Source organism: Tiliqua scincoides, chromosome 2 (assembly GCF_035046505.1).
Source record: "Tiliqua scincoides isolate rTilSci1 chromosome 2, rTilSci1.hap2, whole genome shotgun sequence".
Classification (NCBI taxonomy): Eukaryota; Metazoa; Chordata; class Lepidosauria; order Squamata; family Scincidae; genus Tiliqua; species Tiliqua scincoides.
Window position 1 is genome coordinate 49,447,856 of NC_089822.1, and position 16,384 is coordinate 49,464,239.

Below are 16,384 nucleotides of genomic sequence, written 5' to 3' on the forward strand. Positions count from 1 at the left end.
CGTCACGCCGCGGGGCGGACTATCCGGCGGTGCCGGAGCCTCCGTCAGCCTCGGCTTGGAGCGGTGAGGAAGGCTGAGTCAGCCCGCCCGCTTGCCGGGTGCCATGGCCTGGGCCGCTGCCTCGCTCGCCAGCGACAAGTCTCGGTAATGGCGGGTGAGGCGAACTGAGAGGGGGCTCTCCCCCGGCCGCCGCTGAGCCAGGGAGGCGGTTGGGGCCTGCGCGCGCCGCTCCGACAAGCGGGAGGGGGAGAGCGGGCAGGTCGCAGCAGGCGCTGCCGCTCTCGGGCCGCAGGGCCTGCTCTGGTCTGTCTCGGGAGCGCCCTGGGGCGCCCTCTGGTGTGTGTCTGGACTGGATATGCTCATACATGTACTGTATGCACACACATACTGCATGCAGTATGTGTGTGTGTGTGTATACAAGCTAAGAAGTGTGTTTGTGTGTGTATACACAGTATATGTATGTATATAATGGTGTGCATATATATAAACAGTGGCACATATCTACTCATCTATGTATGTGTATTTATATATACACTTACACACACACATATGTGTATGCTATATACTCCCACATGCGTGCACACACAAAGAGAATATATACATACACAAACGTATATGCATATACACACTTGCTTCCTTTCCTGCTTGACAAAGGTGGGTGCTTGTAGGTGCCACATGCCACTAATAGATATACACACGCATACATATAGCTACAACCACTTTTCTTAGGTTTTGCAAGGTGCTTGTTGGCTTGGTTGCCCTTTAATCAACTGGCCTGTAGTCCAGTGGCAGAACATCTGCTTTGCATGCAGTAGGCCCCAGGCTTCAAACACCCAGTGCCTCCCTCCCTGCTGTCAGAGGAAAAAATTCCTGGCTGAGATCATAGAATGCTGCTGTCATTTGATGTGGGTAACAGTGATCTAGATCAGCATTTCACATGGTTTGTGCCTCTGCTGTACTACTTCACATGGTCCACCTATTGGAAGTATCCACCAGAAGTAACTGGTGGTGATGTCATCACCAGTTACTTCCAGATTGTGGGGGCCAGATGCAGTGCAACTAACACAGGTAAGAGGCTCAGGTGGACAGGAGGGCTTTTTTGAGTGCGTGAAAAGTGCACACTGGAGCTCTGCCTGCTGAGCTGAGCCTCTTACTGCTGCTTGTTGCTCCACATTGCATTGCTAGTCTTGTTGCCAGGCAGTGGGGATCTGAGGGGTCCTAGGAGTACCACTGAACAACAGCTTGAGCACCACTGACCTAGATGGGACCACTGTTCTGCTGCAATAATGCAACTTCATACAATCACTGCCACTGCAGCTCTATTAGATATTTTCAGTATCTTCCAGGAGGAGGGGGGGGAAAAAAACCTCAGTACCTTTAGTTCCCATACATTCTTGTTTGCTTATAGCAGAAAGGCATTTTTTTTAAAATGAGAAAAAGTTGCTTTCTCTGTTTTCTGGTATTTGCAATTCTCCCCCTTTCCTGGCTTTTGGTGGGGAGGTTTCAGCTCCCTAAACCTCAGCTTGGGTTTGAGAATATTGAATGTGTCCTTTCTCCCCCCCCCCCTATAACGGCTCCTCTTTTCTCTTAGGTTCATCTGTATATATCCAGCCTACATAAATAACAAGAAAACAATAGCAGAAGGAAGAAGAATACCTATTGACAAAGTAATTCTGGGCAGGTGGGAGGGAACACTCAAAAAGCTGCAGTTCATTAAAAATTATTTGGAGAGAAGTATGGAAGGAACCTAGTGAGAGTGTACATTTGTTAAATTTACCTAAACTTGCTTTTGGGGGAGGCCCAGTGTCTCTTCTTGCTGTGAGTAAACCTGTTTGAGTTTATAAGACATAAAATACCAGCTCTTGCTACATATTTTTGTCCCATTACCCTGCTGATACTGTAACTACTGGCACTCCCCAATTTGTGTAATGGTTCTGTTTCTCATAACCTTACATAAGTTGAAACCGGCCTATAAGAGAAGCCATCTTAGCTTGCACTCTGTAATCAAAGCTGGGATTGCTCCTGGCATGCTTTGCATATTCTTTTTCTTAAAGTGCCAGTTGGAAGGGCTGAGTTTGCTGTGTTTGAACCTTGGACCACAACCTTCTTACCTTGCTCCCTCCTTCACCAGGAAGGCAAGGGGGCCAGATCTCTCTGCTCAGATGATAAAAAAAATGCAGCAGTTTTGCCTTTGATGCTCTTATTGGCCTCTTTAAATGCAAAAAGAAACATGGAATGATTCCACCTTACAGAACAATAAGTAATGAACTTTGCAGAACAGTGAATGGTGAGCACAGGTGCCTCCTCTTTTACAGTTCGAACTTTACATAAAATTGTATAACTTGAGGCTTGCATAAGTTGGGGAGTGCCTGTATATTTGTGAGAGTACGGTAACAAACTTTAACTGGACGTGATAGTTCACTGTTAACTTTGCGCAATATAGCATGATTTTCCTCGCTTATCACTGGAAAAACACCAGACAATAAGAGTTCCATTGTTAGTCCATTTAGGAGTTTTATGGAACCCAGGTGTTAACTTACTTGTGTGTTCTATTGCATTTTGGTAAATGTAAATCATTGCCCCCCCCAAAAAACCCACAATTGCAGTGTTATACTGATAGTCTATAACTTCTGCCATTTTTCTTTTAATATACATTAATTGTTCTTAACTGTTTGATTTCTCTCAATATATTTGGAGGAGACTTTTTTTACAAGAACCCTAAAATGGCCAAGGAGTGCAAAGCTCATCTGTTTTGTTGAACTATATGCCACTGCTTGAACATTCTAATGTTTGGGACTGCAAATTCTGTCTCATCAGGTGATAGCTGTAAATCTGTGCACTATAGAGCTGATCATAAAAGAGAATGTAGTAAGTAAAAAACATCTTGATGTTCTAGGCTGTTGAAAATCCCACATCCACAGAAATCCAAGATGTGTGTGCAGCAGCTGGACTTAATGTGCTTCTGGAGGTAATATGATAATGAAGTTCCAGTTTCCAGTGCAGTTACGTGTAAAATTGTAATCTGTTCATCAGCTTCTATGATTAGAAAGGAAGAAAGTTGTTCTGAGGGTATATCTGAAATTAAGGTGCTTTTGTAAAGATAACTAACTATATGCCGTCATTCATATGCATGATATTTACAAGAGTGAGAGGTTAGGTCCTTTCCTCATTGACCTTACAGTCTAAATATTGATGCAATGGGGGAAATACAGGTGGGGGAAAATATGCATTTTTTGTTTGCATGTAAAGGGAAAAGGGACTATAGGCAAAGCATTTGTTAGAACCTGTGTATGTGAATTTTACTTGCTTCTGAAATCCTAAAAGTTTTTCCATACTCTAGAAAAGCAAAATGTATCCCAGAGAGTGGAATCGTGATGCACAGTATAGAGGGAGAGTACGGATTCAGCTCAAGCAAGATGATGGCAATCCATGTTTACCTCAGTTTCCATCTCGTGAGTGGGGATGAAAAGTTTTATTTTGAACATTTAAAGTAGAGATACCTGCATTTAAGTGACTATAAAACAAGCTATGCTGTGAAAAAGAAGTCTTCAATTTTTGGGAAGAAGGAACCATGTAAATGAGGCAGAAATGTTTTCCTTTCCTCAAGCCATTTCTGCCCATTGTTGCATATACACAACAGGGACCAAATGTGTACACACATGTGGGCCTTGCAAAACTGGGTTAATTAGTAACTGCTGCTTCAGACAAGGCAATAAGATGGTGTAATATCCTCCATTCTTGGCCAAGTGTGTGCCAGAAGGAGAATGAATTGCAGTCCTTCAATAAAACATTTTTTTTTTTACAGAAGTGCTGGTCTTCTAGTCTTCTAGCACTTTCTGGTGAAATCTTCACACCTTTGTGCAGCATCTCTTTGCTATTAAATCCCATCATTATGTCCTTCAAAAAGTTAATCCTCCTGTGTAAGTTACAGGCCTGTGGTTTTCTTTACAATGTTTATAAATGCTGTTAAAATACAAATCCTAGAACTCCTGAACCTTTTCAGATTCTCTAATGAATGTAAGTCTAAGTGGAAAAATCATACCTGAATGTCGTCAATGAAATTCTAGAAAGCTCTTCAGAACTCATTTCTTACAATATGCTTGGTTCCAAAAATGCTTTCTAGTCTTCAAATGACATAACTTGTATGCGTGGAAATGTAATGGCTTGATTCTAAGTGGTGTGAGCACGATTTTCAACCCAGCTTCTCTGTTTCCTAGGACTGTTCACCAAACACCTTTCAAGGCTATTCTTAAAAACAAGGGGCCCTCAAACAGGATGGTGTGGAATGGAGGGCTACTGTGAAAGATGGAAATTTGTGAAAGCCACATAGAAAGCTTCTGTGGGCCGAACATATAATGATCAGTTCCAGGACATCCTGATAAGTTTGTCCTACAACATTTGGAATTGACGAATTAGTAATTTTGATAAAACTGGCAATATAACGCTGCAGGGCTCTCCATCCATTTAATCAATCTGTATAAACTAATGTAGTTCTGGTGATGTAACAATTATTAATATAGATAATTCTAGTTCATGATGATGCCTCTGTCAAGCATAAAAATTCTGTCCTTTTGACCCTCTGACCTTCAATCAATGTTAAAATGGGCGTAATGCTTATGTAACCTGTTAGTATTTGTTGCTATCATTTTTTGTTTTTATGTCTTATATGCCAATAAAGGTAAATGAAATGAAATAATGATTAATTGCTAGCAAATGTCACTGTGCAATATATCTTTTCTGCATTAGTCAGCACTTAAATTCTATATCTGTCCCATCCCCTATTTTAGGAAAAGCAGTGATGCTATATGCAGCAGAAACAATCCCCAAACTGAAAACAAGGACACAAAAAACAGGAGGCAGTGACCAAAGTCTGCAGCAAGGAGAGGGAGGCAAAAAAGGTAAAGGGAAGAAGAAGAAATGAATGTGGTTGACCCAAGTGCCGCTTATTGAGTTAAACATGAAGGTGGGAGTATTGTCAAGCTTATGACATGAACACTGAAAAAGAAGCAAGAACCACTGAAGCTGTTCTGTGGTCTCTTTCAGAACTGGAATATATTTAACTTGCGCATTTGTATACTGATTCATTTGTGATCACAACTAGGAATGCCTACTTTTCAACTTGCAAAGTACTTAAAATGCCTTTTTTTTAAAATAGAAAAAATGTTTTAAAACTAGATTCAGCTAGTATTTTATAATATGTATGTTTTCTTGACCATAGTCCAGACTGGTAAAGATGGTGTTAATGACTTAATTTAGTGTTGTAGTGGGCTCCTAAACTGAATTTCACTCATAGTTAAAATAAAAATAATTGAATTTCACTCATAGTTTTGAAATGTATTAACCATTTAGAAAGTGAACTTTTAAATCAGACCTATTAAGCACTTGTATATTTTATTTAAAAAGTCCTAATCGGAGGTAAAACCACTTGGGGATCTAACTCTACTAGTGGTTCAGTCTGGAAGAATCACTGGATCTCAACTGCAAGAGCATTCCAAAAAGATTATAATAACAGCCTGCTGAATTTCCAAATTGAAATAAATATCACAAATTGTCAAGGTTTAATTTTATTCAAGTAAAAGCTGTGGAAAGATAGTTCCACATACACTAGGTTTATTATAGATGTGACTGTGGTTGTGATAAGAAAATTACATCATGCAGGGTGATGGAAAAACTGATATAAAATAAGACGATGTCTTGGGATAAAGATAGCCTTGCATCCTGTTTTAAGCAAGAGGCAGCAGTCCAATTAGGGTATATTGCATGCCCCATATGTACTCTTGTATTTACAAGATAGAAATTTTCAAGCCTAAAATCCATTTCTAATTATACATGTCTGCTTTTGATTGTTCGCATTCAGTTAAACTAGGATTTCTACAAGATGTTAGTTTCAGTTATGTATGTTAGGCTTGACTATCTTCAAAAGTTATTTAAGCAAAGATAATAGGTTTTTGTGCACATAAGCAGAAATTCTTTAATGGTCAAAGTCTACTCAGGCTGACAATTGATAACATTGCTTCAGTGCACATGGGTGGAAGTCTCTCAAAGATACCTCTTAGTAAAGGTGTCAAATTTTTTTTAACTTGGTTGCTATTGCACTAGTAACTTTTTCCAGTTGGATTTGGTGCCAAACTGCTTCTGCTATGGGAAGTCCTGAATCTCCTGATGCTGTCATTTTTTTTTCCTCTTGGAAGCATTCCAGTGGACTAATATATTGGTTCTGGGAGGATATAAGTGGAGGTGTTCATTTCCGGTAAGATAGGATTAAAGCCTGAGTCTTATTGAACATAATGGGCTTACTTCTGAGTAAAATAAATGCCATTTTCAAACACCTCTAGATGAATTACCTCTGAAGTGCATGTTTGCCTTGCATTATTTCTGTGTAGCTTCACACTATCAGCACAATTGAAATAGTTGAGAAACTTGATCACAGATATACTTAATTCCATGAGTGGTCCAATTGTAAGCAATTAATCCATGGAAAGCTGTGTGAAGCAGTTTACAAGCTGTGTGAAGCAGTTTTGCCAACGTCCTCTAGGTGGCAACAATGTCAAAGAGAATTTACTAGATTCTATTAACAAAACTTGCTCCCCAGCTCTGCATTGCCTGTTAAGGTTCTGAGTTTACTCATGGGAGTGTTGAATGTTATTCTCTGTTGTGAGCTGCACACAGAAAGTACTTGTTGAAAAAAATGCAATTGCTGTTTAAATTTTTGCTGTGGCGATCCTGTATGTGTCTTATTGTATGAGTAAGTAAAAGTACACTCTTGTATTGAGTATATAATGCATGCTTTTCAGCAGGAGCAACCCTAAGACTACTGTCATGGAACTGGGTCCTGGGAGAAGCTTCACTGCTCTCTGTATGATGTGTAAGAGCTTCTGCCAACACTCTGTTCTGTTTTCCAGAGGATAGATCCTTTTGGGAATTGTGGAAGAAAGTATTTCTTATGATGAGCACTGCCTTCAGTGCTCTCTTCTTTCTTATCTTGGGTAACTGGCAACATACAGAACAATTTGGTAGGTAGGTGGCTTTAAAATTTATCATGCCAGCTTGCCTGGCCTAAGTCTTCCCTTGCTTGCGGCAGGACCAGGAGGCAAGTATAATGTGACCTGACTGTGGACTACTTACCAGAGAAACTTAAAGGCTTTTGTCTCATAGTCCTTCAGTACCTTCAGGCTGTCCAGTACCCTCCTGGACTGCCTGTATAACTGCACCCCAAACTCATTTTTTTGCAGTGGTAAGAGCAGACCTGATTGTGAGCACTTCATTTTCCAAATATCTAAAGGTATCCTCTTGATCTATTAATAACTTATAGCCTGTACAGGTGCAGCCTATTTATCAATGGATTTTTTATCTGTGGATTTGTCTCAGTGGGGTAGGAGGAACTGAAAGTCACACACACCTTTGCCTCCTTTGCCCTTCAATGGCATCTCGATCCTTTTCCAGGCAGCCCAAAACACTGCAAAAAGGCTCTGCCTCCCACAGGCAGGGAAATAGTCCTCGAGCTATGGAAGAGGTTCCCCTTGTGAAGGAACAGTCACACTCTTGGAGCCCCTGAGCCAGCAAAGAGGGGAAGGGGGGGCAGAAAACCTCTGTAGTCAGAGCACATGCAGCAAGGTGGAGCTCTCTCTCTCTCTCTCTCTCACGCACGCACGCACGCGGTAGCAACAGAGGGGATTGCTTTGAAAGACCCAGGGAGTGTTTCCCAAATCCCCCCCCCAATGGTGCAGGCTCTCTGTGCTCCAGCCTACAGAAACAAAACAGCCCAGCAAGGCTACAGTCCTCTCCATACTTTCCTGGGAGTAAGCCCCATTGACTGGAATGGGACTTACTTCTGAGTAGAAGCACATAGGACTGGACTCTTAAAAGCTCAGCATCCCACCTGTGAAAGAAGCGGGAGGGCTGAATATGGCGGAGAGGATTGATAACAGCTGCCTTAGTTTCCTTCCATCCGGAAGTGTCAGGCTGCAGTATATTTGTGTAACTCTATGGCATTTAACGCAACCTGTTTTTTGTTAATCACAAGTCAGGCCGAGTCACGGAATGGAACTAATGAGGATAAATAGGCTCCACCTGTATTTCTAAAAACATTTTGTGCAAAGTAATTCAGGAGGAAAAAGCAATCTAAACCTAAAGTATGTATACAATAAACCTGCTGTATACCCATTTAAAATACAGTGAAAATAGCCCATAGATGACAAAATAAAATCTGCCTAAAAAGAAAAACTAAAATAAGTTTCTGAAAGTCTGGCCCCATGGAGTCTAGGAATTGCATGGTTACTACTGACCTTTGCTACTTGAGAATATTGTGCAATATGCACCATGTGAAATTAAATAGGGGGTAAAAACTGGTGCTGTTACCATATTTAAAAAGAACATTATATAGATGCAGAGCCAGTGTAGATGCTCCAGCAGCCAGATGAGTTTTATCAGCCAGATGCAGGATGAAAATGAATGTTTGAATAATTCTTGCTCCATTCTAGTTTTTCTATATGCAGTGGAAAGGTCTTAAGAAATGTAAACATCACATTAATGTGAGATACTGTTCTTTATTTGTATGTATTCTAAGAACATTACATCTTCAGCACAAGCTGGCTAAGGTATAGTAACTTTTCCCAACACTTGTCAAGAAAAAAAACATTACATTTTTAATTACGTCCAGTGCCGTTATTTGCAAGGAAGAATGAACTGGTGCAATACTACTCCAGCAGGCTACCAACTGAAGACATACTGTCAGATATATGTAACTCTGGATAATCTTTCTAAGCAAAGCTAAACCATCTCTGAGTAAGACAGCAATACACTGTATATTTGTTTGTATATTGTTTCCCTGTTTTGAAGTTATTAAACAGTGCCTGTAATTTATATTTCATGTCATGGCACTCAAAGCACAGAAAAATGCAGTAGGAATAAGAAGGTTGCATGCTGTTACGCAGCTAAAATGTTAACATTTTCTAAATCCCTTTCAGACTTACTTTAAATGGTGTAGTCCCTAGCAGATGATGTCCACCAGCTGTTCTAGTTATGCTTAGTGCCTTCAGCTCCATGGTAGTTTAGAAGAAACTAGCATGAATTATTTTCAAACTGGCAACACTATCAGCACAGAGACCTATAGCTCTGTTCTAGGAACAGAAGGAATTATTTGAGTATATATTGCAAGGAGCCTGTTGCAGCAAGGTGCACTCCTGAAGGTTTAAGAAATGCACCTTATCTCTTCCCCCTTCCTCTTCTACACATTTTATTTATATGATCAGCATTTTTGATTAGTTAGTGAAATGCACAACAAACTTGATATGGGAATGGTTTCATGTAAAAGAAAGTGTGTTTATGCCACATGTGATACATAAAACATTCCATGGCAGACTGCCTTTTTCCCCATTAAGGATGCTTACCTCTTGCTCACCCACGCATGCACCCCTAAGTAGCACTTTTGTTCTCTATCAATCAGTATAGGAAAAAATATGGTAATGCCCCATAAGGGGTGTCCAAACTTGCTGGCAGGAGAGCCACATCATCACTGTGTTGGGGTTGAGAAAAAGAATTTACATTTCAAATTTGAATAAATTTACATAAATGAAACCCAAATCCTAACCAACTTTCCAGCATTGGCGTAGTGGTGCCAATGAGACTTGCTGCATCCTGCAGTTGGGTGGCACTCACGGAGGCCTCCTCAAAGTAAGGGAATGCTTGTTCCCTTACCTTGGAGCTGCCCTGCCCTTACATCACTGCTGGAAAGTGGATTAGGCTTGTGCCCTAAATGTATTAGAGATGGAACTTATATGAATAAAGGTCTTGCAATACCTCAAAGTCTATAAAAGGCCTTGCACAAAGCAAGGCCGGCCTTTCCTTCACTGCTGCATCACAGATGTGAAACAGCAAGCAGTGGAAAGAGCCCTCGCCCCACAGCTCAAATAAGAGGACACAAAAACAGTCACCCTCATGCTGATAGCAGTAGCCCTGGGCCAGCATGGCCTCCAGCAAGTCTCCAGATGGCTGGAGACTGGGGCTCCCACAGGCCACACTAGAGGTCCCCAAGGGCTGCAAGTGGTCCCCAGGCCAAGGTTTGGACACTCCTGCCATAAGCAAATAAACCAGCACAAGCTGTTGATAGCTACTACCTTAGAAGTCTTTATCAAGACATGAAAAAATTGATAAGACAGGTCCATTTGTCGCTATTAATTAGGACTGAAACTTCTGTAGCCAGAGCTATATCACATTACCAGGTAGCTGGGCCAACAATAGCAGGTGGCCCAGATGGGAAGGCAGTTTAATAATCATTCATAGAACTTGTGTTGTTCCTACAACCAGCAGGGCTTTAAAACTATATTCCATCTTTACTAGAAAAGGAGATTTAGAAAAACCATTTCAGCTGCTTCAGTTAATCCGGTGAGTAACATCTGTAAGCCCTTCAGAAATGAATGGATGCTGTACAGAGATTCTAGGGAGCGTCCCCCTTCTCAAAATTAAAACTCAATCATTAGAGCTGCTTTTAGAAAAAAAAGTTGGTTCTCCTTGTAGTTACTGGGCAATTCTGAAATACTGTCATTGCCAACGAGCAATACTTCCTCTCATAATCCTACTGTCTTCATAAGATTCACTATCAATTTTTATTTACATTCCCACTTTCAATTAAAAGGAATGTCTTAAGGCTTTTACAACTGGAAGAGTACTAAACAAGGCCAAGGATCACCCTAGCTACGTAATGCCATACAGCTGTGGTTTGTTTGAGGAACACAGTAAGTCCTTGTGGGGGAGTGGGGAAGGCAGCAAAGGCGCAGGGGGAAGGCAAGGATGCGACCCCCAGGATTGTGTAGCTACAGGGGCTGCAGGGACTGGCATTTACTTACTGGTCCCTACTGCAGCCTCCTGGGGGTGTGGGGAGTCCTGCACGACTGTCCGCTTTCACTTTTGAAGGCTGGGGAGCCCTGCGGAAGGTCGCACAGGACGCCCTGTAGACCCAGGAGGCTGCAGTAAGGACTGGCAAGTAAATGCTAGTCCCTACAGCCCCCTTAGCTATGCAATCCTGGGGATCACGTAGCTGCCTCCCCCTGTCTCCACCCCTTAAGGGGGCCCTCTGGCTGGGGCATTGCAACGTCCTAGTTTGAGAAGCCCTACCATACAGTGAAGACTCTACCAAAGAGCAGTATGGGGTATTGCTGCCATTTGGCTACCATCCATGCACATGCAACAAAAATAAATTAAAAGGCAGAGATTCAGCAATTCTCATCCTGTTAGGCTCTGATGAAGGCTCTGAGCAGCATTGTTCTTTTATTAGCCATTAACTGCATCCAACTCTGGCAAATAACTTCCTGGCATGTGGTCACCAACAACACGCTAGTCTCGTGTTTAAAAGGACAACTTTCACAGATACACATACTCTAGCTCAAATACTGCACTTATCAGCGGTATGTGCAACAAGTATATCAGTGTTCAGCACTGTACTGCAACTTCACAATTTACGATATTGTTGGGGGAGGGGAGCGGAAGGAATACACATTAACAGACGGCTTTATTATCATTCCTTGTATATGCGTGTGCACACATGCAAGAAAATCACTGTCATTACGCTTGATATCAAACTGTACTTTACAGCAAGAACCATTTGAATATAAACCAAACTTTTACGTACAGATGTAGCATGCACAAAGAAACAAAGCATAATGGTCAGAACCTGGAAGATATTTTATTTTAAGTTTATATTAATTCCAAGACAAGACATTACCGACAGTCCCCCCTTCTTTTTTTTTTTTAAGAGATAACTATAAGCTTTAAAAGCCACCCACTGCACTGGTTTTAAATAAAAATGCCCACTTTCAATACAGAGAACTGCAAAAAAGCAAGCAAATTTATAACACATTCCTTTAATAAAATGAAAAATGTTTCCAAGGCAACATTATTCAAATTATATCACAATCCCCAGTAACATCAGGCTGTGTAAGGGAAGTGACAGGAAACTTTGTATCTTCCAGTTAACCATACTTCTTCTCCTCGCCAAGCAAATTTATTGTTGCTTTCTTGGCTGAAAGGGGAAAAACAAAAATCCATCATGACTTAAGTTAATATTACTGAATAACCCAAGGCTACTGAACTATGAATACAAGCAGGGATTAATGAAAAAAAACTGTCGAAGTCACAGGGTTAGCATCAATATTTCGAACACCTTGGGAAAAGGTGGAGAGGGGAGTGAATGGTCAAACCTCTTAAGCAACAGATTTCAAAATAGCTGACCAAGTGGGTGACCAAGTTTCTGGAATGCTTTCTCAGTTCATGGTAATATCTACTTCAATATCCTGAAGTTCTCATCGATTTTTTGGAAGAATATGGCCAGTGCTGAAAGTTCTGCACCAAGAGCTGCTGAATTCTGCAAGCTCTATGCATTATGCAAATGATATATATTTGCATACACTCACTTATTCAGATAGTTCATTCTCTGTGTTGAAGGTTATCCAAGAGTGGGTTACTCCCTGGTGTACCTGGGGGTCAAATGCCTCAAGTGGTATGCCTGCAGGGATGGCACACCTGCAGCATCACCATCCCTCCACCATCCATCACCTGATGGCATCATCATCCCTCCACCACCTACTTCCACCCCTGTATGGAGACCTTTAGAAGGCCTGAGGAGGCTCAGCATGGCTTCCCAGGCCCTCCGGAGTCGTCCTAAAGCTTCCGGGAGGGGTGTCTTTAAACTTCACTTCCAGTTTTTGACTGAAAACCAGAAGTGACATTTTAAAGCCTTTAGAAGGCTCCCAGATTGTATGATGGGGGTGGTATTCTGCGGTCCTAGCCCCAGGCGGCACAGGGGCCAGGACTGCCAGTGGGGTTACTCTTCCCACTTTCTTTGGAGGCAGAGATATGACTTCACGCTTGGTGGGTGATGGCTTTGCCACTTCTCAAGATATTATGTATGCATTTTTATGCCTATATTTGCAAACTGGAAGGGTTAGAGGCTACTTTTGAAAACAAAAAACAAAACTGGCATTCTCTGCTTCCATTACCAAATTCTACACTCATGTGATAGGAATATAAAAAAATTGCAGGGTTCCCAATTTACAGCCTTATGCTAGAACCTTAATTTCACAGTTAGGTCAATTCCAATGCTACTATTTTGACAGAGAGAAAAGAAGAGAGACTACATTCAAAATTACTCAGATGTTATATTTTTACATGTGTTACTTTAGACCCGGAGTGGGCAAGCTTTCAACTTTAGGGATCCCTGGACCTTTAACAATTGTGCAGGAGAGAGAATTTCAGCAGGTGCAGCTTGTCATCTGCGAGATGACACCCCTGCTTTAGAATAATGTATGTTTATGTTACATAGACTAATCCTTATAGGCCTGTAGTTCTCACACATTTAACACCAGGACCCACTTTTTAGAATGAGAATCTGTCAGGATCCACTGGAAGTGATGTCATGACCAGAAGTGACATCATCAAGCAGGAAAAATGTTGACAATCCTTGGCTGCAATCCTACCCTCACCCAGGAGTAAGTCCCATTTACTGTCATTGTTAAGAGAATATATATAGTAGCTTGTTAAAAGTACAGGTCTGTAACATTTCCCCAAATGCAGCCACATACCAGTATAGCATCAAGTCTGCTATATTAAAAATAAACATTGAAATGAATGCGGACCCACCTGAAATTGGCTCTGACCCACCTAGTGGGTCCCAACCCACAGTCTGAAGAACACTGTTATAGGCCAATAAGAATTGGTTTGAGGACTGTGAGTAGAAAGACCAAGAAGACAATCTAATAAAAGCAGTACACATATCCCAGAGTACCTCTTTGTGCCACTTCTTTCATCTCTGTCCAAGAATAACCAATTTTGGACAATCACCCACAAAGTCAAAAAAGTTTTTTGAAGAAACTGGCCCCTCTGGCATCACCTTACCTTCTTTAGAAATGGTGTCTGCTGTCTCTTCAGCTTTGTTTTTCAGATCCTGCATTACACTGTCCACCTGTTTCTCGTGCTTCAGGAAGACGGGACGGATAATTCTGTGGTAGAGTAACTCAGCTCCATTTGCGGGGCTTGGGGACATGCACCATAACAGAAAACCACACTGCAGAAAAAAAGAGAGGAAGAACCAGAGCTTGTAACCCTGCCTTATGAGTGGTGACACAGAAAGACATCTGATTCTAAGAAGAGTGAGCACAGTGTAGTAGTAAGCGACCACTACCAACTGGAGGGTACCTGGTTTTAATTTCTGCCATGAACTCACTTGGCAACCTTAAGCAAGCCACAGTTCATCCTCATCTGCAAAATGGGCACAGAAATATCTTACAACACATTATGAAACACTTTGAGTATATTGAAGCACTTCTGTATATAAATGCTATTTGCACTGGTGGCACCAGCAAACCAAAAACCAATCAGTGTAAAGCTGAAAAAAATCTGCCTGGTAGGCCAAATGAGTGCAGACCCCAGCAACTAATAGTTTTATCATCACATCAGTTCAAAGGCAGACAATTGTAAAAACTGAATTTTTAAATTCACACTGCAATCCTGCAGTGCTGCTGGGCCAGTGCAAGCCCCCTGTGCCAGCCCAAAAGCATTGAGAACATTCCATATAGCATATTTACAACTAAAGGTGGAGCCTATTTATCCGCATTAGTTCCATTCCCTGACTCAGTGCGATTAACAAAAAACAGGTTGTGCTACATTCCATAGAGTTACGCAAATATGCTGCAGCCTGACATTTCCAGACGGAAGGAAACTAAGGCAGTTATCAATCCCCTTCCCTCCGCCATACTCAGCCCTCCCGCTTCCTGCCAGCTGTCCCACTTCTTTCACAGGTGGGATGCTGAGCTTTTAAGAGTCCAGTCCTATGTGCTTCTACTCAGAAGTAAGTCCCATTCCAGTCAATGGGGCTTACTCCCAGGAAAGTATGGAGAGGATTGTAGCCTTGCTGGACTGTTTTGTTTCTGTAGGCTGGAGCATGGAGAGCCTGCACCATTGGGGGGGGGGGGGTTTGGAAAACACTCCCTGGGTCTTTTAAAGCAATCACCTCTGTTGCTACCGCACCTGCCCCTGTGTGTGTATATGTATGTGTGCGAGTGTGTGTGTGTGAGAGAGCGCACACTCCACCTTGCTGCATGTGCTCTGGCTACAGAGGTTTTCCGCCCCCACTCCCCTCTTCAGCCTCTTTGCTGGCTCAGGGGCTCCAAGAGTGTGACTGTTCCTTCGCAAGGGGAACTTCTTCCATGGCTCCAGGACTATTTCCCTGCCTGTGGGAGGCGTAGCCTTTTTGCAGTGTTTTGGGCTGCCTGGAAAAGGATCTAAGTGCTATTGAAGGGCAGAGGCTGTCAGTTCCCCACCCCATTCTCACTGAGATAAATCCGCAGATAAAAAATTCGTGGATAAATAGGTTGCAAGGATAAATAGGTTCCTATACTATCAAGCCAAGTGTGTGGCGCAAGGATGTATGCCAGCCTCCTCATGCTGGATCCAGCCCCAGACACTGAATTGTCACTGGGTGTTTGACCAGCCACAGCAGCACAGGCCAAATCCTAACCCCACTCTCTGGCCTGCAGCCTTACAGGGACTGATTGGATTGATGCCAGCAAATTCATTGGAGTATTTCATTGGAGCAGATCCAAATATCCCCATAGGGGTGGCTGGGACGCATCATAGGGTAAGGGGAAAAAAATTCCCTTAATCCAGTGGTTTTTAAACTTTTCTGGCCCACTGTTCTCCTGATCCTTGTGGCCATTGGCCACAGCTCCCCATTACATCACCTCACATACCCCCAAAATGGGGATGAAGGTGTTCTAATTATACACTAGAAAAACAAAATAACAAAAAACAAGAGAAGCCAAATCTCCAGCAGAGCTGTCACCAACCCACTCCAGGAATGCCTGCTGCCTGCCCTCCCCCAGCCCAGAAATGCCTCCTCCCTGCCTCCTCCAGACCCCAGCTCAGCTGGTGCAAACTTACTGGGCTCTGGGGCTTACATTAGTGCAGGAAGGCTGGCGCACATCTGTGTGCCAGCCTATCTACCTCGAGAGTGGTGCAAAAGTGCTTTATGGTGCTTTCGTAACACTCTGGCCAGCGCAAGGGACTTGTGCCAGCTAAAAGGATGCTTTGGATTGTGCTCTAAGCATCTTACACAAATCCTTTCAACACAGTCAAAATTCAAATAAAACCTATGTAATGATATCATGTGGGAGAGGGTCTCAGGCCCCGTGCAGCTGTAAGTTGACTCAACCCATATACTGGTGGGTTAAGTGGTGTGTTGTTACTAAGGGTGCGATCCTGCCCTTCATTTGGAGGGATGTTTGTGCCTCCTCAGGAGGAAGCTGGGCTGGTGTTCAAAGAAGCGCCGGCCTGCGGAGGCTGACATAAGCCTCCACGCTGGGTTCCTCGGTGCAGGTTGCGTCAGCCCGGCTGG

General features: G+C 42.5%; 2 protein-coding genes across 3 annotated transcripts in view; one reads left to right on the forward strand and one right to left on the reverse strand.

Annotated features, from left to right (window-relative positions):
- On the forward strand, positions 1 to 8,649 carry SRP19 (signal recognition particle 19). 2 transcript variants are annotated; one of them, XM_066613566.1, is made up of 5 exons: positions 1 to 144; positions 1,592 to 1,667; positions 2,897 to 2,968; positions 3,341 to 3,452; positions 4,218 to 4,781. In XM_066613566.1, the coding sequence occupies exons 1-5, from the start codon at positions 104 to 106 to the stop codon at positions 4,328 to 4,330; spliced, it is 414 nt and encodes a 137-aa protein (XP_066469663.1). In that variant the 5' UTR covers positions 1 to 103; the 3' UTR covers positions 4,331 to 4,781. The 2 variants fall into 2 exon arrangements, with proteins under 2 accessions (XP_066469663.1, XP_066469662.1); XM_066613565.1 differs by lacking the exon at positions 4,218 to 4,781 and adding an exon at positions 4,788 to 8,649 and having other exon boundaries at positions 11 to 144.
- Positions 8,527 to 16,384, reverse strand: part of REEP5 (receptor accessory protein 5) — a 27,955-nt gene continuing 20,097 nt past the window's right edge. Inside the window, exons 4-5 of the mRNA XM_066613564.1 lie at positions 13,888 to 14,056; positions 8,527 to 12,016 (exon numbers count right to left, since the gene is read on the reverse strand). Coding sequence (XP_066469661.1) covers positions 11,967 to 12,016; positions 13,888 to 14,056 — 219 coding nt within the window. The 3' untranslated portion in view covers positions 8,527 to 11,966. The remainder of the gene's footprint in view (positions 12,017 to 13,887; positions 14,057 to 16,384) is intronic.